The 22,706-nt window shown below is 37.7% G+C and overlaps 2 protein-coding genes across 2 annotated transcripts in view; both read left to right on the top strand.

The window, feature by feature from the left end:
* The first annotated feature begins 3,668 nt into the window (after window positions 1-3,668).
* On the top strand, window positions 3,669-14,054 carry LOC108665136 (pyridine nucleotide-disulfide oxidoreductase domain-containing protein 1). Its single transcript, XM_018151862.1, has 9 exons — window positions 3,669-3,795; window positions 5,629-5,829; window positions 6,168-6,384; window positions 7,066-7,223; window positions 7,562-7,769; window positions 9,497-9,607; window positions 10,614-10,747; window positions 11,914-12,124; window positions 13,135-14,054. Exons 1-9 carry the CDS (start codon window positions 3,715-3,717, stop codon window positions 13,308-13,310), a joined length of 1,497 nt encoding a protein of 498 aa, XP_018007351.1. The 5' UTR covers window positions 3,669-3,714; the 3' UTR covers window positions 13,311-14,054.
* A 1,494-nt stretch (window positions 14,055-15,548) lies between these two features.
* The window catches only part of LOC108665135 (cytosolic iron-sulfur assembly component 3), a gene marked incomplete in the record, with an annotated part of 12,162 nt that continues 5,004 nt past the window's right edge, over window positions 15,549-22,706 (top strand). Inside the window, 6 exon segments of the mRNA XM_047880722.1 lie at window positions 15,549-15,767; window positions 16,456-16,536; window positions 16,969-17,081; window positions 17,486-17,553; window positions 18,285-18,428; window positions 19,230-19,356. Of these exon segments, the coding sequence (XP_047736678.1) occupies window positions 15,705-15,767; window positions 16,456-16,536; window positions 16,969-17,081; window positions 17,486-17,553; window positions 18,285-18,428; window positions 19,230-19,356 (596 nt within the window).

The following is a 22,706-nucleotide window of genomic DNA, read 5'->3' as shown; positions in this document are numbered from 1 at the left end:
GGTTACAACACAGAAATTTTAAACAGAAAATGACTGAAAAGTGAAAACTATCTCAAATTTCAGAAATTTTGGTAGTTTGCAAACAGATAGCTGAAATTGGCCAGCAATGGTTGATCAGTTAATATTGGGTGCTGGGTGGCACCCATTAAATGCTGTCTCTTATACACATCTAGATGGTGTATAAGAGACAGGTGCTGCGCGGCGCGGAATCGATGACCGTGATTTGCACGAACGTCTGCGCGAAAAAAATATAATTAGATTGATTTACGCGAGAAATTTCCCCGTTTATATACATCTTCCTGAGTGTGGCAGACAACCTTGAACCCTCTGATCCACATTCTGCACTCAGGAGTCAGGAATCTCAGGATGATCATATGATGTACAGATGTAGTAAGTTTTCACAGAATTTTCCCACACTATGACTTTTTTTAAGCTATTGCTGCGCACAATCGGCGCAACTTCTGTCCATCCCCGCTTGCGCGCGCCGTGCACAAGCGTTACTGCGTTGGCCGTTGGCGCAGTGCCTAGATACATTTTGTCATGGACAGTAGACTGTTAGACAGAAAACTTATAATACTCAATATGCATTTAATTATCCATCAATAATCTATGATTTTCCTTGACATAGAAATTTTGTGAAAGTAAAAATCCAGAAATTTATTTTAGAAAAATTGTCTACAAATTTCTTATACGAACATTGTTTGTTTACCTTCCGTAGACCGTCCGGATGTGATGCAATATTTTGTCCAGACGTTAGGCAGGTGGTGAATAACCAAGTCATCAGGATCAGAAATTGGGCATACGAATTAAACAAATAGAAATATTGGTATTAAATGACAGATTTTGCTTGTTCTATATATGAGTCAGAAATAATTTCATCATTCTAATTAATGGAAAATCGTTTAGAGTGCAAAATATTTTGTAAATAAAATATGTCTAGACATAACTGTCATCAGAGATTCCCAACGTAATGGTATGGCAACATCGCCTTTACAAACTTTTATGCAATGCTGATACATCATCATGCGTCGTGCGATGCGTCTCTTGACACTATTCATATTTTATTAATGTTTGTTGTTCGTCTATTTAATTAACCTTCAAAGTTACAAAAAATGAGAACTGACAATTAAAAAAAATTGCGGTGCCTGTATTTTTGTATTCAATTTGTTTCACTGCTGCACTGAACAAACCCATTTCATCAACCGGGAGGATGTCGGGAACGTAACGTATTCCCGACATTGACATTTGGGTTTTTACTATTTGCCAAAATCTGTCCTTCATTAGAAGGCAACAATCTCAAGCCATGTGGATTGTTGCCTTCTACTGTTCAGTTTTGTAATTCATTTCCAACGAACTATGTTCTATGAATGATAAATAAATATTCATAACTGTGCTGACTCTCAGCAGGATGGAATTCTAATTTCGAAGGTTCATATATTATTTCGATCCACCAAGACCACTTTTTCAATAAAACATCGTTATTTGAGGCAAAAAATGAACTTCTTAAAGGCTTAAAACACATACGCTAACTTGCTCAGTTTCTATAAAGTACCTAATCACTTGGAAGTTGCAAGTCTGCACCTTTCACTCAACAATTAAAATTAGACTTATAAAAAGTATTATTTAGTTGAAAATTTGTCTCTTAAGTTGACCGCAATGAACTAAACTTCATTAAGTAATCATTAGGCAGAGTTTTCCATCATGCACACTAAACACGCAATTCAGAGTTCAGACGAGCCGAACTTCATAACACGTGAGCTAATGTGCTACTGAATTGAATAGGTACCTAGCTTCTTTCCCGCTACCGGTGATCTAGCGGGATGATCAATCGTATACTTAATTCATATATGGTTGTATACAAATTATGAATTAACTAATCGTTCGTATACTTAATGCAAGAGAATGAATAATTATGTTGTTTCTGATCAAACGAACAAAACCTTTTTCTGTTTCTGATCAAACGAACGAAAACTTCTGATCAAACGAACAAAAAGTTAAGATCAAACAAATGAAAACTTCTGATCAAACGAACGAAAACTTCAGATCAAACGAACGGCAACTAACTTTTTGAAGATAATTCTGAAATCGTAAGTCGTAACGTCTATTGAATTCTAATACGGATCGTTAATTTTAACATCGTATTTCCAAAAATCAATTGTTACATTTCTTTTAATGAATGGAATGTGAATCAAGTCTATTTATTGTGAAATCAAACTAGACACAACCAAAACATAAGTGTGTGACACCGTCTTGTGAGAAGTAAACAGAAAACACCATGTGAATGTATGCAGTGAAAGAGTCGAAGTTTATCTCATAATTTTGTGTGAAATCGAAAACTTTGTGGGTGTTGTCCAATCGTGAGAATATTTTACAAAGCTGGATGTGTTTTTTTCTATTTTAGAACGTATTCATTGCAAAAATGTGTCTGCCAGCCTACAGATAAATGACTAGTTAACTTGATTAGTCGTTGGCAACATGGGATTGGATTTCAAACCACGCGCGATTTCGGAAGCACAGCTGTTTCAAATGAGCTCAGTTTATCAATTTTCATTGCAGTGGAAGGTGGTGTAACGTGGTGGTAGGGTTGGTATTTCGATACATTTTCTTATATTGACATGAGAATACCTATACAGAATTCCACACTGAAGTCTCTCAGAACCTGAGTTACCACGTTAGATATCTAGTCAACTTGATGCAGATATTAGTTCGTGTGTGATAGCATTGCTGCGCATTCATCTTTAAACAACTTTGGGAGTACGGCGCACGGTGCACTTTTTTACTGGCATATTATGGTGCACAGTGCAAATTGATAAAATGATAATAAAAATTACCGGGCACCTGGCAGATCTTCCTGACAGTGGCCTCTGATCAGGATACTAAGTCAGGTCAGATGTATGACCATCCTTGGTGTGGAACCTCCGCTCCTTCCCCCTCCCCTGGAGCCGCCTCCTCTGCAGAGGCGCCGCTGAGCAGCTGTCCCGGGCAACTAACAACAACAGGATACTAAGTTCCAAGTTGAAAATTTTGATTAAACAAAGACAGAATAGATCCATGGTGCTCATACCCTAGAGTCCAGCTGCCTTGCTGGTTCAGCCCTCAGGTTTTCGCCAGCTCATTGTGCTTGGAGCTGGAGCAATCATAGCAGGCCTATTTTATTCAGGGTCAACATAAGGAATGTTTAAGAGACTAGGTGAATTAAGCATATACATTTTGGCATGAGTTTTGAACGTCATATTCAGTAAAGTGGACAACTGGATATAGGAAGAGTAAGGAAGTGCACCTAACCTAAGTAAGCTAAGTTAATGGCAAGTGAACATTTGGACTCAGCCACTTTGGGAGAACTATACAGAAAATCTCACTGGACAGCAGCATCCAGAAGACTGCACTCTGCAGCAGCACAACACTCAGCTGACAGTGCTGACTCAGCTGCCATTGAGCAAGCTCTCATTCATTGGACTCTGTTACAAGTTCTCCTTTCAATGATAAACATGTAAGGACCCACAGATTACGATTGAGATTTAGATTACGATTCAAGTACAGCTTGAGATAGTATGTACCACACTTCCAGACATTGCTTTGAATGAAATGAGACAGTATTTTAAAATTGTAATTCTTAATAGCTCTAATTTTTTTTAGATCCATGCTAAATTTTTTATCATTTCTTTACAGAGGGCTTATTTTTATTGTAATTTTTTATAATTATAATAATGTGCCATGGATGAACAGATTGCTGAGGAACATTTTACTTATGCCATCATTGGTGGAGGAATTGCTGGAGTAACTTGTGCAGAACATGTAAGTATGCAGCTTTTGGTCTTCTATTGCAAGTTTCTTTGCATGTTCACTAAGACTGAACAAATAAGAAAGTCAATAAGTCAGAATAATAATAATAAGAAAGAAATAAGTAAGAACGGAAATTCTAGTGAGGAAAATTGGTCAAATTGATATTGAGAGATTAAGAATTTTATATTGTATTATTTTCTTAGCCAACAGGCTGACAACCACAGTTAGAAATTTGCCTGGAAAATTTGTAAAAATAATTTATAATTAATTGAATAGAACTTTGCTATCCTCATCAACCAGATAACCACATATTATCAACTTGATTCTTTTCAAAATTTATGTTAACCAATTGAAAGAGACTCCTAAATAATCAATGATTAATAAGCAAACTAAATACATATACCTATAAATCTATGAATAATTTTAACATTACTTATTGCATCATTTGTCCATCTTAACCATGACATAAGGTTGAGGATAATTTACACTAACATTGTAATGGGTCGTCTTTATTAGTTAAGCGAGGGAAGGTATTCAAGGTTCTTTAAATTCTAAAGGGTTAAATAAAAGATGGCTTCCCAACTCCCCTTATAGCCATCCCTGTCTACCAGGTGTTTTTCTCTTTTTTGTTCAACTTTATTTAATTCTAATACAAAACTTCATTATAAAGGGACTTAAAATTTAAACCTAAGAGAGAGCTCTAAATAAAAAAACCTAGCCAAATAACTTGATGACTGGATAACCATCAACTGGGGAACTGGGTGGAACCCGATTAGCAGGTATCACCTTAACTACAAGCTGGATAACTGGGCAACCAGAACCGTATACCCAAATAACAGTATAACTGCTACACTGGACAACTAGGCAAACGGAAAACTGGGCAACTGTACAACCATACAAATGGACTACCGGGCTACCGGACAACCGGGGCATGGGTCGCTCATAAAAGTACTTGAAGATGTTTCTGTAAAATATTTACATTATCAACACGTAACACAACTATTATTGAACACAACATCAATACAAACTTCAAAACATATATACACAATAAACTACCAAGCAGGATAACATAAATATATTCCTCTTCTATAACAGTATTATCACAAATATGACATTAGGATCTTGATCAATGAATATATGAGCAATGAGTTAAGAAAGTATATTTTGGTAACTACTCACCAACCACAGACAGTAGTGTGGGTACGATATTGTGGCGGATAGGAGATTTGGAATTTTAATGTATCTCCACTGACACATAAAATATTGGTCAATGGTCAGCAAAAAGGGCAAAGAGAATGAGATGGAGAGCACTGCTAACACAAATATAGATAATGTTCACCATGACTTTCAGGATTCTAAATAATTTTACATTAACTCGGAACTGGGGGAGCATTACTTCCCCAAGTGGGATCAAGGTTACCACCACTCTCCAGCAGCAAGAGTGACAGCCCATAACAACATTTCAAAATGAAAGATTTCAAAATTTTTACATTTAGAGTTCAGAATTTTAGAGCATTTTATCATTTATGGAAAAAAGGTGCTATTGTGCTCTTCTTGTCTGTCTTTCTGTCTGTCTGTCCGTGATTTCACGTTTTTGTAGTCAAGAAAATTAAATGAAAGATTTCAAAATTTTTACATTTAGAGTTCAGAATTTTAGAGCATTTTATCATTTATGGAAAAAAGGTGCTATTGTGCTCTTCTTGTTTGTCTTTCTGTCTGTCTGTCCGTGACTTCACTTTTTTGTCGTCAAGAAAATGCGCTCTCTGTCACTCTTTGCAGTGAGTACTGAGTTATATTTTTTTACATTTTTTCAATTCTGTTAAAGCAGCGTCTGTTACTGAGCAGCTGGAGATCCTTGACGGAGAACACCGCACCGCACTAATCTCCGGTTCTGACCTAATCAAGGCTGTCACCAATGTACTCCATCTTACTAAGTCAGTTGATGTTTTTGATGTGGAAGACAAGCATCACTCATACTTACAACAACTCTGCCCTTCAGTCACTGTTAAACCTTTCACAGTCCGCACCATTCAGCCTAAAAAAAAGGTAAGTAGATTTTATATGTCTGGGCTATCCTGTTATTTCGATTGAGCTTGCATTTGATGTAGCCTGTTAGTAAATTAGTAAATTCTTCAAGAACATGGGATAAGAATCTTAATTATTATGATGCTATTCATTTATTTGGCAATGATTCACCCATTACAAATTTTTATTAATTTGAAGGACAGTTTGAGGTTGAAATTATGAAAACTCCTTGCCATATTTGCCCAAGAACATCAAGTAAGCTGTATGAATGGATCATTTGTATTAGAATAGATCATTTGTATTAGATGCATTTATCAACTATTAAATTGTACTTGGGGAATTAATATTACCAATTTCAGCGCATCCTCTTGAGTTCCGGAGCATGCATCACTTATGATAAACTCTGCGTGTGTACTGGAGCTTCTCCCAAGCAGCTGCTCCCTGAGCACAAGCATGTACTGTACATCAGAGACACGGAGTCTGTGCAAAAGTTTCAACAGAGAATAAGAAATGCGGACCGCATGGTTGTGGTTGGCAATGGAGGCATTGCCACTGAGATGATTTATGAAATATCTGGTGAGTTACCCTGAAATTTATGAAATATCTGGTGAGTTAGCCCAAGTTCACTTCAACTGTTGACCAGTGTTACATACCCTGGTCAATATTTGAAGTGAAACAAAATTGATGGATAAATCTTGGAGAAATTTGATTACTAATGATGTTTAGTATGTTTAATTTTAGCATAAGGAAGTATTCCAAAATGCTCAATTAAACCATAGAAAAGTTCTAATTCAAATCAATTTAAAAAAAAGTAATTTATCACATGTAGAAGTTAGCTCTTTATTATTATAGGTATACATAAATTGAAATTTTTGGGAGGAATGAAGGATTAAGATTCTGACATAGTAAAAATAATAGGAACAAAATTGGATATGATAATATCTTGGTAAAATTTATGATAATATCTGATAAAAAAATATCATATTAAATAATATTATAAAATAATCCAAGATTCTTAGCTTTTATAAACCTTCTTGATGGCATCACAAAGTTGTGATGTCATCATTGTTGTTTTGTGGGTTTTGTGATTTTTGTCTCCTATGTCATGAGGGATATTTTATTATTGAAGAAATTTTTGATTTGGAAGAATACCTAATTCAAAATATATGTTTTGGGAATGTGAAATAGAGAGAGGAAATTTGAAATGAAAATGTGGTCACAATATAGGAACCTGTTTCTTATATGGTCAAATTTCAGGTGTGGAGATCATCTGGGCTGTGAAGGATGCCTGGTTCACAGCAGCCTATATTGACCCTGGAGCTGCTGAATTCTTCAGACCTTGTCTAACCAAAGACAAAAATCCTACAGAAGTGCCTCTTGTTAAGCGGAAAAAGTACACTATTGATAATCTAGAAGTCAGTTTCTGAATGTTCAGTGTTAGTTTTAACTTTTTATGAAACAAGAATGCAATTTTTTATGTTATTATTGTATATTTAATTTTTCTTTTATCATATGGTCTCAGAATTACTGTAAAGTTGATGTATGCTTTGAGTCTACATCTTTATTGCTGATAAATATCTGTATTACCTACTGGATAACTTTCCTGAGCTGAGTTTGAGTGGTGTTTGTTATCTGGTTTCTTGTTTTTATATCTCATTTCACTTTAAAATCCTACCATTGCAAAAACTTTGTTTCTATTATCCAACAAAAATTTATTCTCACTGAATTAACTGAGTTAAATTTGGCATTTGAGACGACAGAGAGTGGCAGCAGAGAGGTAGCAGGTGGAGCGCTAGGTCCTGACTGGCATGAAGGGCTGGATGTAGCTGGTGCACTGCAACGCCGGACAGTGCAGCTGGTCACGAAGGTGGAGGTGGTGGGTCTCCATGAGCCCCAAGACCTGCACCAAGACCCTCAGCTTCTTGCCAAACTCACACTCGGCCTGAAGAAGTCAAGTGATGGTGAGAAGTCTCTCATAGAATATATTGTGTATCAAGATGAACAGCGCCACACTGCTATTCTGCTAAAAGTTTCAACTCTTTATGTACTGACAGTAAGGCTAGTTATCTGGCCTTTAGGTATGAATAGTATTGATGGTGGGTGATACATCTCTGAAAAATAGAGATATTTAAACCTGTATTTTTTTATATTGCCTTTTATTTTTCATACTTAAAAAGTACCTATACAATATAATTTTCACTTGTAAAACTGAACCTTATCATTGATTTTTTTTCTTTTTCAAATGCTTTTTGTAGGTGACAAAAATACATGATTTGATTTTTTTATGTATTTTCAATATTCTATGGGGAAATTTCCATACTAATTCAATTCTTTGTTAGTGCCTGATTTCCTTTCAAGTATTATGGAATGATGGTATTTTACATTGTAATCACTCAATCAACATCATCCAGTTTTTAGCGCATTTTCTCATTTATGGAAAAAATGTACTATTGTGCTTGCCATGTCTGTCTGTCTGTCTGTCCGTCCGTCTGTCCGTGACCTCAAGTTTTCATCGACGAGAAAATGCACTCTCTGTCACTCACTGCAGCGAGTACTGAGTTATATTTTTTTTTTATTTTGGGACAAGCTTACACAGAAACTTGACTACACAAATTTATCAAAATAGATTAATGATATTACCAATATCTGAATGGTCTGCCATGAAGTACTAATGGTGCAATGGCAGCTAATCTTCCTGCATATGCCATCGCATTATTAATTGCCATTTATTGATAATTACATATGAATCACTGTGTAATCTAATTTTAATCGAACTGTCTCGCCCATGCAATATGCTTTCAATATTAACTATATATAGTTAATTTTGTCTAATACTATGTTTTTCCTAAATTGCATTTAAAGATGAGTTTCATAAATCTAGTAGGCAACAGAAGGTTTATCATTATTCCAAAAAATTGACAACTTCATTGTACCTAAATTTTTATATTATTCTCTTACACCTCTACTTATTGATAATTATTTTCTTTGATTTATTCAAGATTCACACCCTCTGTCAAAATCATCCCTAAGTCAAACATTTAATTAATTATTGAGTTGGTCTGCCGGCCTCACATGCTGCCCAAGCCTTTGCCAGTTGCCCTCAGTTGCCTCACAAAAATGTTTCACATTATGTGATATGATTTTTGTTGCAAAACTTGTTCATAATTAACTCATGGCTCTAACCTCTACTTTGCTACCCTATAATTTTTGTTGCAAGACATTTATAATTACATAATTTTTCATGATTACATAATTGTTCATAATTACATAATTGTTCATAATTACCTACATAATTGTTCATAATTACATAATTGTTCATAATCACATAATTGTTCATAATTAAATACTACCGTAATTGTTCATAATTACATAATTGTTCATAATTTCATAATTATGCAAGTTTGATTGAAGACCAGAGCCGGCTTCTCATTAATAATCTTCTTATTCATCTTTTCAATGACACGAACTAAATTTCTAGCTGTCACCGAGAGATCAAATGGCAGGTTACCAAATGACATTTTAATAAAATGTGACGTTTCGAAAATACAAATATTCTTTATAAAGCAGGTGAAGGTTTTGCAACACTTGCAATTACATTATTGTTCATAATCACATAATTGTTCATAATCACATAATTGTTCATAATAACATAATTGTTCATAATAACTTGCTGCCCTGACAATGACAGGCAAGGAGCAGCCCTGGCCTGTGTACGTGGAGCTCAGCAACGGACTCGTCTACGGCTGCGACTTTGTCGTGTCCGCTGTTGGCGTCACTCCTAACACCAGCCTCCTGAGTGGTGAGGTGTTCTGGAGACCTTGTACCTCATAAGGCGTTTGTGTGGAGACCTCATACCTCATGAGACGTTTGTATGAGATCTCATCCCTCATGAGGCCCAGGTATGAGACCTCATACCTCATAAGGCGTTTTTGTGAGACCTTATAATACCTACCTCATGAGGTGTGTATGAGACCTCATACCTCATGGGGCATTTATGTGAGACCTCATAATAACTCTTGAGGCGTGTATGTGAGACCTCATCCCTCATGAGGTGTTAGTGTGATACACAACTTCTTGTTAGTTTTTCCTCTAAAGAAAACTACGTAGTTTACCGCTTACTTTGTTTTAGGCGAGTTAATTTCTCAGCGTTCATAATTTCCTTTCATAGTCCCCACAATGGAACGCAATTTAGGGTCCCATTTAACATATTACTCAGGATGATGCCAGCATCCTTGATACTTGTATCACTCATTGGTCCTTGAGAATTGCCAAACTTTCTAGTTGAATGCTACTGCAACTAAGGATTTATATCGTTGAGAATTATTTTAATGTTCCTATCTTACTATCATTTTGGTAAAGCAACTAAAGATTTATATATACTATTGTTTAGGAAGGCTTGAAATGTTCTAATCTCACTATCTAAACGGCAAAGCAACGAAGGATTTATATATACTATCGTTGAGAAAGATTTTAATGTTCCAATTTTACTATCTAAATGGCAAAGCAACTAAGGGTTTATATATATCATTGAGAACGACTTTAGAAATCCTCAATCTTCCTACTTTATAAATGAACTAAAGCTAAGAAAATGTGTAGTTACAAACTGAGTTTTATTTCTATTGAGTTCTAAACAGTGGCAGCGGGTGACGGGTTCACGCTGGGGGCAGACGGTGGTGTGTGTGTAGGCAACCGCATGGACACGGACTGAGTTTTATTGCAAACTGAGTTTATTATTTTATTGCAAACTGAGTTATTATATTATTGCAAACTGAGTTTTATTTCTATTAAGTTCTGAACACTGACAGCTGGTGACGGGTTCACGCTGGGGGCGGACGGTGGCGTGTGTGTAGGCGACCGCATGGACACGGCCGTGCCTGACGTGTACGCTGCTGGCGACGTGTGCACTGCAGCCTGGCCCTGGGCACAGCACTGGCACCAGGTGCTGTGGGGGTGACGGCATGCAGGAGGGGAAATGAGTGAGAGTTTGTCCAAATATGCCTGCGTAAGGGGGTTGATGGAATACACTAGGAGAAATGAGTGAGGCTATGTCTGAATTGCAATAGGTATTCGGCGAAGGAATGCAGTAGGGGAAATGAGTGAGACTTTGTCCAAATAGACCTCGTGATGAGGGTTGATGGAATACACGCGAAAAAATTAGTGAGGCTATGTCTCAGTTGTGATCGGGATGGGGTGAGGGAATGCACTCAGAGATACAAGTAAGAGTTTGTCCAAATACAGGTAGCTCTCGACATGGATGTTCATGGAAAACACTGGGAAAAATAAGTAAGATTTTGTTTGGATTTTAATGCACTTATTACCCTCGTGTGCAAGAAGTTTTCTGTCTATTAAATTCGAGCAATTTTTCCCCTCTTCTTGGCTTAGCTTGGTCATGTACGCAAGTTTGATGTGAATTTAATTTTTATGCTCTTTTGCGCCGCACGAGTTCTCCCCTTCCCGACCGCAAGTTTTCCCCCTTCACGACCGCAAGTTTTCCCCCTTCACGACCGTAAGTTTTCCCCCTTCACGACCGTACGACCGCAAGTTTCCCCCTTCACGACCGCAAGTTTCCCCCTTCACGACCGCAAGTTTCCCCCTTCACGACCGCAAGTTTCCCCCTTCACGACCGTAAGTTTTCCCTTCACGACCGTAAGTTTTTCCCCTTCATGACCGTAAGTTTTCCCCCTTCACGACCGTAAGTTCTCCCCTTCACGACCGTAAGTTTTCCCCTCTTCACGACCATAAATTCATCTCGGAGAAGAAATTACGGTCGTAAAGGGAGAATCTCCTTTCACGACCGAAAGTTTTCCCCTTTTACGACCATAAGTTTTCCCCTCTTCACGACCGTAAGTTTTCCCCTTTTTACGACCGTATATAAGTTCTCCCCTTCACGACCGTAAGTTTCCCCCTTCGCGACCATAAGCTCTCCCTCACGACCGTAAATTATCCCCCAAACGTCCCCATGTCTCTTGCCCCACAGATGAGGCTCCCCCTTCACGACCGTAAGTTTTCCCCTTCACGACCATAAGTTCTCCTCCTTCACGACCGTAAGTTCTCCGCTTCACGACCGTAAATTATCCACCCACTGAATTATTTCTTGCCCCACAGATGCGGCTATGGACGCAGGCCCGACAGATGGGTTCGTACGCCGCCAAGTGCATGTGGGCGTCCGTAACTCAGCAGCAGATATACCAGGACTTCTGCTTCGAGCTCTTCACGCACGCGACACGCTTCTTCGGCCATAAGGTGGTCATGCTGGGGCTCTACAACGGACAGAAACTGGACAGCAAATACGACATTCTGCTCAGGATGACGCCCGGTGAGCTTCGCGTACGCTGATTTGTATAATAAAAATGTCCTTGTATCTTACCGGCCTTTTAAATTTCGTATATATTCGTGTTTTGTATATGTTCGTGATATATGTTCGCGTGTGGTTAGCTATAAAATGAAAATGTCGTATTTATTAGTGTTGTATATATTCGTGTGTTGTATATGTTCGTGATTTATGTTCGCGTGTGGTGATTTATATAATAATAATGTGCTATATATTCGTGATTTGCATATGTTCGCAAATTATGTTCACGTGTGGTGATTTATATAATAAAAATTTCGTATATATTAGTGTGTTTTCCTCAACGCACGTTTTGGTGAACACCAGATAGTATTTCTTATTAATAATTTTCTTACAGGTTTTCATTATTCGGTGAATTAGAAATTAGAATTCGGACAAAACCAATTTTAGAATTTTCAAATCCTATCAAAAAATCCAATTCGCTGAATAGAGAAAAACGACATGAAATTTTTAATAGGTCTATGGAAGCTAACTTGTAGCTAGGTCTGCCACAATTTTTATTACATCGGCTGTTTGCATTTTGAGTTACCATGAAGTCGATTTTTTAGAAACGTTAACATATATGCAAAGATGACGTGTCTAATGAACACTTCGATGGACCAACAAAAAATAATGCTTTGTTATATCATTTTATTCGCGCCAAGTTATTATATCAGCCTTTACGTGTAGAGGCTGACAATGACGTCCTCTACGACGTACATAAATTTCTTTTATTGTTTCTGACGTTACACTGAAGTAAATAGGTGGGTCTGGATGACCCACTAAGATGAATTCCCCATCCCCTAATTAATAATCCCCCTCCCACAATTAATTAATTGTGGGACGTCCCCTCCCCTAATTAATAATTCCCATCCGCTAATTAATAACCCCCGTCCCCTAATTATTAATCCACGTCCCATAATTAATAATCCCCGTCCCCTTATTAATAATCCCCGTCCTCTAATATTAATGGATAATCACACGCCGCATGTCGCCAGGGTTGGAGTACGTGAAGGTGGTGCTGAAGGAAGGCAGGATGCAGGGCGCCCTCCTGATAGGGGACACGGACCTCGAGGAGACCTTCGAGAACCTCATCCTCAACCAGATGGACCTGAGCGCTTATGGGGAGGACCTGCTCGATCCTGATGTCGATATCGAGGACTACTTCGACTGAATTATTCAGACGTTTGCGATGTATTATTCAGATATGTTGGATGAATTATTCAGACATTTTGGATAAGATTTCATCGATCCTGACGTTGATATCGAGGATTACTTCGACTGAATTTTTTCAGACACTTACGGTCCCGTCCTTTGATTAAGAGTTGACACGACAGAGTATATTCTTACTCGGAAGAATCACTTGATTATTGATTATAAATTTATTATTATGCAATGTATTAAGCATAAAAACTAAAGAAAGCTTGGTTTACATTTCCACTTATCACCTCTAGTCCTCGTTGGGACGACAAATGTGTCGTCTTAGGGTATATATTTGTTTCTATTCCTGTCCATACTATCCCTCCTTTTCTGTCGCTGTTCACCTGCCCCTTCCGCGTTTCTGTTGCTGTTCCATAATCGTGTCTGTTCACTTTTCCCTTAATCTCTTCCCTTTTTCCTAAATCTTTTCCCCTTTTCCATAAATTTTTCCCTAAATATTTCCCCTTTTCCCTAAAATTACTTCTCCCCTTTTCCACCTTGCATCCCCTGGTGTGATTTGATTGTTTATTGATTAACCAAAGTGTGATGATGGTGAAAGTGTAATGAAAGTAAGGAAATTGTGGTAATGATGACGAAAATGTGATGATGGTGAAGCAAGTGTGATGATGGTGACGAAAGTGTGATTATATTGATGATTATTTTGTACTATCGTCTGCGCGATAGCTCCATGGCTGGGCGGTAGTAAACCCTGTTCTTATATCATGTTTTTGTTCCCTTGTATTTTTATTATCTTGATAGCTTGATAATTATTATTAATTATCATGCTCATTGTTGACACGAACTTGGCAATCCCATTAGCTTGGAGGCGCCAGCTGTTAAACATTAAGGGAATGTCCTGGTCTCCCAAGATAAATCCCCTGAAAAGTTTGGACTTTAGTTTGTAGTCTTTGAAGGATTTATTGATATCAAGAGTTAAATTTTGTAAGCCATTGAACATATTAGAGTTTGGACTTACGTGTTTCATGGATCGTCTTGACTTGTAGGCACGTGAAGCCAAAGTAGTGCATACCTTTCCTCGATGGTGTTTCATTGCTTTGGCATACGAGGAACGTTTTTTGATATGTCAACGTATGTTGGTGTGTAGAATTTTACCCTGGCTGGGATCAATGTGGTGATAGGACCGCTGTGCATCTAACGACTCAAAGAGTTATGACTCAATGAGGCGATAGCACAACAATTTAATGACTAATGGCACAGCGATTTATTGACTAATGGCACAGTGATTTATTGACTAATGGCACAGCGATTTATTGACTAATGGCACAGCGATTTATTGACTAATGGCACAGCGATTTAACGACTTAATAATTAAATATTCAAAGTCCCCGAGGACTTACAACTCATTAATCAACGACCTCAAGGGGGGCGCTGTCAGCCTTCTAGGCTGACGACGTCTAAGAGAAGTCGCTGCGATCTCTGGGCTCCTGAGCAGCGTTAGGTTATGTGAATTTAGGAGCGTAAATTTATATCATATAAAATTTCTTTATTAGCTATTGACTATTTTTGGGCTATTGGCGGAACGTAGACCATGAGAAGGACACTATGAAGAAAATGTACTCCATGGAATTAATGTACACCATGAAAAAACGTACATCATGGAAAAAAACGTACACCATGAAAAAAACGTATACCATGAAAAGGAATTGGTATCAGCAACATGAAAAAGCTTCCTGTATGAGCAATATATGCTTTAAATGTTTTCAAATAACGCAGATGCCTTTTATTCATGATAACTTTAGAGACACCCCACTCGATCTGCTTGTGTCGCGATGACTCCTGAAGCGACGAGTGCGAAGAGAAGCCTGCGAAAATTAATCAAATTTGACCAAACTGTCAGAAAAATCTGACATGAAATTGTCTGAAAAAATCTCAATATTTAAAAATAAAATTTATATTTCTCATAGATTGTCTGAAATGTGTAAATTCTCTGGAAATAAGAGGCGTTTGGGGTTTAATTTTATCTGCAAAATTAGAAGAAGACGCAAAACAATATTTTTTAATGTAAAAAAAAGTTCAATACGCCAAGTTGACTTTCCGTCTATCAAATTAAAGTGAGAAATTAAAATGATCGAATTATATTACCTCATCAATAAAATGAGAAACTAATAAAAGTTAACCCAAATGTGGTAAGACTATTTAATATTCGGCTCAAAAATCGTGAGCGTTTTACTAAAATTAATAACCTTTTTACAGCGTCCTTATGAGTATTATTAAATTGCTCGTGCACGCGAACTTTTCGCATTAGTGTTGGGATTTATTATCCCGGATTCTAATAGAATAAATCTGCAACCTTAAGAAATTATAATATAAATAGTTCAAAGATCTTTAATAGGGAACACGGTGAAATATGGCAGGGTTCAGCAGCGGCCTCAAGCTCACAGACTTGGACGACTTCATAACTCCTTCCCAGGTGAGGTTGACGCTTCATCCGATCATAAGGCACCATATTCGATATGGTGCCTAGCACCATATCGAACCCGGTGGAAATCTAGTAGCTACTTCAAACTATCGCCAGTCATGAAAAGATCCGGTAAAATGACACGATTTCGATCTTCTGTGAACAAGGCACGAAAATAAAAAGAATCGGCGACAGGCCACATCAGGCCTACACTTCAGCGCCGAGATCACTAATGTTATTTTATTTTACGGCAATCTCTTTACGGTTAACGGTTAATTTCTGACCTGCCCTTAGTTTTTAGGAAGCTTTACAAGGTGATCTCTGGCCGTACAGAGCATGAACCTTAGATGCAGAATCGAAAATTAATATATAACTGCCGCTGCGGTATTTTTTTAGCCGATATCTGGACGTAGAATTTATGATATGTGCACTAGAATAGCTTCAGTGTGTGATTTATTTAGCCTTCAACTTACATCGTTGCCCCTTTTAGGGGTTAGCGTCAATCCGAGGTACGGTATTGAGCGTACAGCAGCGACTGTTGTCCTGCAGTACAGTCGTCGTTATCCTGCAGTACAGTCGTTATATTCCTGTAGTACAGACCTATTATCCTGCAGTGTAGGCGTTGTTGTCCTGCAGTACAGTCGTCGTTATCCTGCAGTACAGACCCATTATCCTGTTATCCTGCACTGTTATCCCGCAGGAATGCATCAAGCCCGTGGCGCCCGTGCCTCTCCCCGTGGGTAAGGGCGCCATCCGCCTGGAGGAGGACACCGCCGCCCCCGTGAGCTTCCCGAGCAATTAAGGGGCTTCATATTTAACTGTAGACATTAACATATTTACCTATATGAAGAACTTTTAATTAATTCAATAATGTTTACTGGCGTTGATTTTATTTAATATCAGATGTAGTACTGATAAATTAGATTAATTAGTGAATTGATTAATTAGTCATTTGATGAAGTAGTGATTCCATTAATTAGTGATTTCATTAATTAGTGATTTCATTAATTAGTGATTTCATTAATGAGTGATTTGATTAACAAGTGATTTGATTAATTAGTGATTTCATTAATGAGTGATTTGATTAATGAGTGATTTGATTAATTAGGTACTGATTTGATTATTTACCAATTTGAATAATTACTAATTTAACTAATTAGTAATTAGAATTATAAGGAAGCAGATTAATTTGATGATTACCTATGACGTTGAGGTGGTGGCCAAGAAGGCGGCCATCAGCCTGAGCGACTGCCTGGCCTGCAGCGGCTGCGTCACCTCAGCCGAGGTGGTGATGGTGACGCAGCAGAGTCACCATCAGCTGCGACAGTGAGTAGAATTACTGCATTGTTATCATTATCTTGTATATTATAGAGATATTAGAGGTGAGTTTATTATATTAAATTAGTGACAGCCACCTGCCAGATGGTGCAGCAGCAGAGTCACCATCAGCTGCGACAGTGAGTACAACTATAATGTATTGTTATCATTATCTTATTTATTATATAGATATTAGCGCTGTCAGTAACGGTGCATCATGTCAATTCCTGCCAAATTTACGACACTCTAAAGTAAATATTCTATTTTATATAAATTATTTAAAAATCCTTGCGGCTTTTATCCTCTGCCTCCTATTTCTCCTGGTGGCAAAGAAACCTGATTTTTTGATGGACAAGGACAAGGAGGCCGTGGTGTCCATAAGCTGTCCTCCCTTTAATTATTATTATTGTCAGGGCGCTGATGGACAAGGACAAGGAGGTCGTGGTGTCCATAAGCTGTCCTCCCTTTAATTATTATTATTGTCAGTTTTATCTTATTCCTTCATGTACTTACCAAGTTAATTAACTGCTGCTATTAATACTTATAATATAATAGTTTATAAGTTACATCATTTTATATGCCTTGATCTCTCCTAACCGCAGGCTTCTTTCTCAACGTACTTACCAATATATAAATTCTTATGATAAATATAATTGTTTTTATCTTAAATCACTTTACATTCTTTGCCTTATAATAAATATAATACTTCATAATTTACATGAATTTACATGCTGTGCATGTAATCCAAATATAACAGTTCATAAGTTACCTGAGTTTATATGCTTTACCTTATAATAGATATAATACTTTATTAGTTACATGAGTTTATATGCTTTACCTTATAATAAATATAATACTTTATGAGTTACATCAGTTTATATGCTTTACCTTATAATAAATATTATAGATCATAAGTTACAACAGTTTATTTGATTTAGTCCCTCTTCGTGCAGGCTACTTGAGGCAGCTTGATAATAAATATTCTACTTTTTAAGTTAAGTTAAAGTTAGTTATATAAGTTACATGAGTTTACATGCTTAGCATATAATAAATATTATAGATCATAAGTTACGCGAGTTTATACGCCTTGATCCCCTCTACGCGCAGGCTACCTGAGGCAGCTTGATAATAAATATACTAGTTTTTATGTCAAGTTAAACTTAGTTACATAAGTTACATGAGTTTTTATACTTCGGTCCCCTCTACGCGCAGGCTACCTGAGGCAGCTGGGCGCATGCGCGGTGTGGGACAGCAACGTGGCGCGGTCGCTCGCTCTGCGCGACGCTGCGCGCGAGTTCGCCGACGCCTTCACGCGCGACCCCGCGCGCCTGCCCATTATATGCGCCTCGTGTCCTGGTATGTGTGCATCTAATGAATAATTATATATTAAATTATGCAATAAATTATTGTATTATGTTTAAGTTATAATACAATTAATAATTAATTATATTAATGAAACATAATCATATGCGCGTCATGTCCTGGTATCTTTCATGAATTATTATATATTAAAGTATGCATTAAATTATTGTATTATGTTTCAAATCAAATAAATAAATATATTACAGAAACTTGTAATTTTATGCGCCTGCCAATCATATGCGCGTCGTGTCCTGGTATCTTTCATGAATTATTAATTTTTTAATTATGCATTAATTTATTTTATTATGTTATAGTAAATTCAATTATTAAATATATTGATGAAACATAATCATATGCGCCTCGTGTCCTGGTATCTCTCATAAATAATTGTGTAGTAAATTATGCATTCAATTACTGCATTATGTTATAATACATTTAACAATTGAATCTAATAAATAAATAATGTATATTAATAAAGATCTTTATTAATATTATTATATTATTTAGCTTTGCATATCGTGCGTCAAAATGAGCTACGTTGAAGTCTGCAAATTAAGGCACTCGTTCGGCAATTTTTGCCGGTTTCACGTTTTTGTCGACGAGAAAAAGCGCTCTCTGTCACTCACTGCAGTGAGTACTGAGTTTTATTTTTTTTTTGTCTATGATTGGTGGATTTCACTTGAAAGGCCGTCAATGATTGGCTGATGAACTAACGATCTCCTTAACTTTTTTTTTTAAATATGGCCCCTGTAACTTAAACTTGAGTTTGAAGTTTAACTAAAAGCGTACCCGCAGGCTGGGTCTGCTACGCAGAGAAGACGCAGCCCCAGCAGGTGCTAGACCGCCTGAGCGCCGTGCGCAGCCCCCAGCAGATCATGGGCGTCCTCGTCAAGAAGCTCTGGGCGCCCGCCACCAACAGGGACGCTAACAACGTATGTTTTATTTCTTTAGGACTATGTGTTTCATTGTATGTATATTATTATAGTATTGGTGAATTTAATATAAAAATTACATAATGATAATTTTAATCATATAGATATCAGTTTGTCTCACAATATACCTATGTCATTTTATATTTGATGGGCCGCGACCAACAGGGATGCTGACAACGTATGTTATATTTCTTTAGGTCTATGTGTGGTATACGGTATGTAGTATAAGATTTATATAATAAAAATTTTAATTATAGATATCAGTTTAAGTTTTACAATATATAAGTCATTGTAGCTTAGATGGGCCGCGGCACCGACAGGGACGCTAACAAGGTATGTTCTTATTCCTTTAGGTCAATGTGTTTCATTGTATTTATATTATTATAATATTGGCGTATTTAAGATAAAATTTATATAATTGTAATTTTAATCATCGATATTAGTTTACCTTTAAAATATATTGTTGCTTGGATGAGCCACCGATAGGGATGATAAAAAAATGTTCTTATTTCTCTAGGCTAATGTCTTTCATTGTATGTGTATTATTGTAGTATTGGTGTATTTAATATTATAGTTAGGTATATAATAAAAGTTTAATCTTAGATAGGTATCATTTGTTTTACAATACATAAGTCATTGTTGCTTAGATGGGCCGCGGTCACCGACAGGCATGCTTACAACGTATGTTCTTATTTCTTTAGGCTAATCTGTTTCATTGCATGTATATTTACTTGGTGTATTTGATATAAAAGTTATATAATGATAATTTTAATTATAGAAATCAGTTTAAGTTTTACTATATAGGTAGTGCCTATCGGTCTTTGTAGCTTAGATGGGCGCCGGCTGCCGACATGCATGCTAACAACGTATGTTATATACTTTTAGGTCTATGTGTTTCATTGTATGTGTATTATTGTAGTATTGTTGTATTAAATATAAAAGTTATATAATTGCAATTTTAATCATAGGTATTAGTTTACCTTTTAAAATATATTGTTGCTTGGATGAGCCGCGGCCACCGATAGGGATGCTAAAAACCCTGGATGCCCTGACGTGTGTTGCAGGTCTATCATGTCACTATCATGCCCTGACGTGTTGCAGGTCTATCATGTCACTATCATGCCCTGACGTGTTGCAGGTCTATCATGTCANCAGTCGTTGTAATCCTGTAGTACTGACGCCGTTATCCTGCAGTACAGTTGTAATCCTGTAGTACAGATGTCTTATCCTACCGTACAGTCGTTGTAATCCTGTAGTACTGACGCCGTTATCCTGCAGTACAGTTGTAATCCTGTAGTACAGATGTCTTATCCTACCGTACAGTCGTTGTAATCCTGTAGTACTGACGCCGTTATCCTGCAGTACAGTTGTAATCCTGTAGTACAGATGTCTTATCCTACCGTACAGTCGTTGTAATCCTGTAGTACTGACGCCGTTATCCTGCAGTACAGTTGTAATCCTGTAGTACAGATGTCTTATCCTACCGTACAGTCGTTGTAATCCTGTAGTACTGACGCCGTTATCCTGCAGTACAGTTGTAATCCTGTAGTACAGATGTCTTATCCTACCGTACAGTCGTTGTAATCCTGTAGTACTGACGCCGTTATCCTGCAGTACAGTTGTAATCCTGTAGTACAGATGTCTTATCCTACCGTACAGTCGTTGTAATCCTGTAGTACTGACGCCGTTATCCTGCAGTACAGTTGTAATCCTGTAGTACAGATGTCTTATCCTACCGTACAGTCGTTGTAATCCTGTAGTACTGACGCCGTTATCCTGCAGTACAGTTGTAATCCTGTAGTACAGATGTCTTATCCTACCGTACAGTCGTTGTAATCCTGTAGTACTGACGCCGTTATCCTGCAGTACAGTTGTAATCCTGTAGTACAGATGTCTTATCCTACCGTACAGTCGTTGTAATCCTGTAGTACTGACGCCGTTATCCTGCAGTACAGTTGTAATCCTGTAGTACAGATGTCTTATCCTACCGTACAGTCGTTGTAATCCTGTAGTACTGACGCCGTTATCCTGCAGTACAGTTGTAATCCTGTAGTACAGATGTCTTATCCTACCGTACAGTCGTTGTAATCCTGTAGTACTGACGCCGTTATCCTGCAGTACAGTTGTAATCCTGTAGTACAGATGTCTTATCCTACCGTACAGTCGTTGTAATCCTGTAGTACTGACGCCGTTATCCTGCAGTACAGTTGTAATCCTGTAGTACAGATGTCTTATCCTACCGTACAGTCGTTGTAATCCTGTAGTACTGACGCCGTTATCCTGCAGTACAGTTGTAATCCTGTAGTACAGATGTCTTATCCTACCGTACAGTCGTTGTAATCCTGTAGTACTGACGCCGTTATCCTGCAGTACAGTTGTAATCCTGTAGTACAGATGTCTTATCCTACCGTACAGTCGTTGTAATCCTGTAGTACTGACGCCGTTATCCTGCAGTACAGTTGTAATCCTGTAGTACAGATGTCTTATCCTACCGTACAGTCGTTGTAATCCTGTAGTACTGACGCCGTTATCCTGCAGTACAGTTGTAATCCTGTAGTACAGATGTCTTATCCTACCGTACAGTCGTTGTAATCCTGTAGTACTGACGCCGTTATCCTGCAGTACAGTTGTAATCCTGTAGTACAGATGTCTTATCCTACCGTACAGTCGTTGTAATCCTGTAGTACTGACGCCGTTATCCTGCAGTACAGTTGTAATCCTGTAGTACAGATGTCTTATCCTACCGTACAGTCGTTGTAATCCTGTAGTACTGACGCCGTTATCCTGCAGTACAGTTGTAATCCTGTAGTACAGATGTCTTATCCTACCGTACAGTCGTTGTAATCCTGTAGTACTGACGCCGTTATCCTGCAGTACAGTCGTTGTAATCCTGCAGTATAGTCGTTGTAATCCTTTAGTACAGTCCGGCAAAAAAAAGGACGGCTTTTTACATTAGAAAACTGTTCTTCCGATTTCAGTCGTTTTAATCCTGTAGTACAGACGCCGTTATCCTGCAGTGCAGGCGTTGTTATCGGCGTTGTTATCCTGCAGTACAGACCTATTATCCTACAGTACAGGCGTTGTTATCCTGCAGTACAGGCGTTGTTATCCTGCAGTACAGGCGTTGTTATCTGCAGTACAGGCGTTGTTATCCTGCAGTACAGACCTATTATCCTGCAGTACAGGCGTTGTTATTGGCGTTGTTATCCTGCAGTGCAGGCGTTGTTATCCTGCAGTACAGGCGTTGTTATCCTGCAGTACAGGCGTTCTTATCCTGCAGTACAGGCGTTGTTATCCTGCAGTACAGGCGTTGTTATCCTGCAGTACAGGCGTTGTTATC

Source organism: Hyalella azteca, unplaced genomic scaffold, assembly GCF_000764305.2.
Source record: "Hyalella azteca isolate HAZT.00-mixed unplaced genomic scaffold, Hazt_2.0.2 contig6038, whole genome shotgun sequence".
Classification (NCBI taxonomy): Eukaryota; Metazoa; Arthropoda; class Malacostraca; order Amphipoda; family Hyalellidae; genus Hyalella; species Hyalella azteca.
This window is presented reverse-complemented; position numbering and strand designations above follow the sequence as displayed.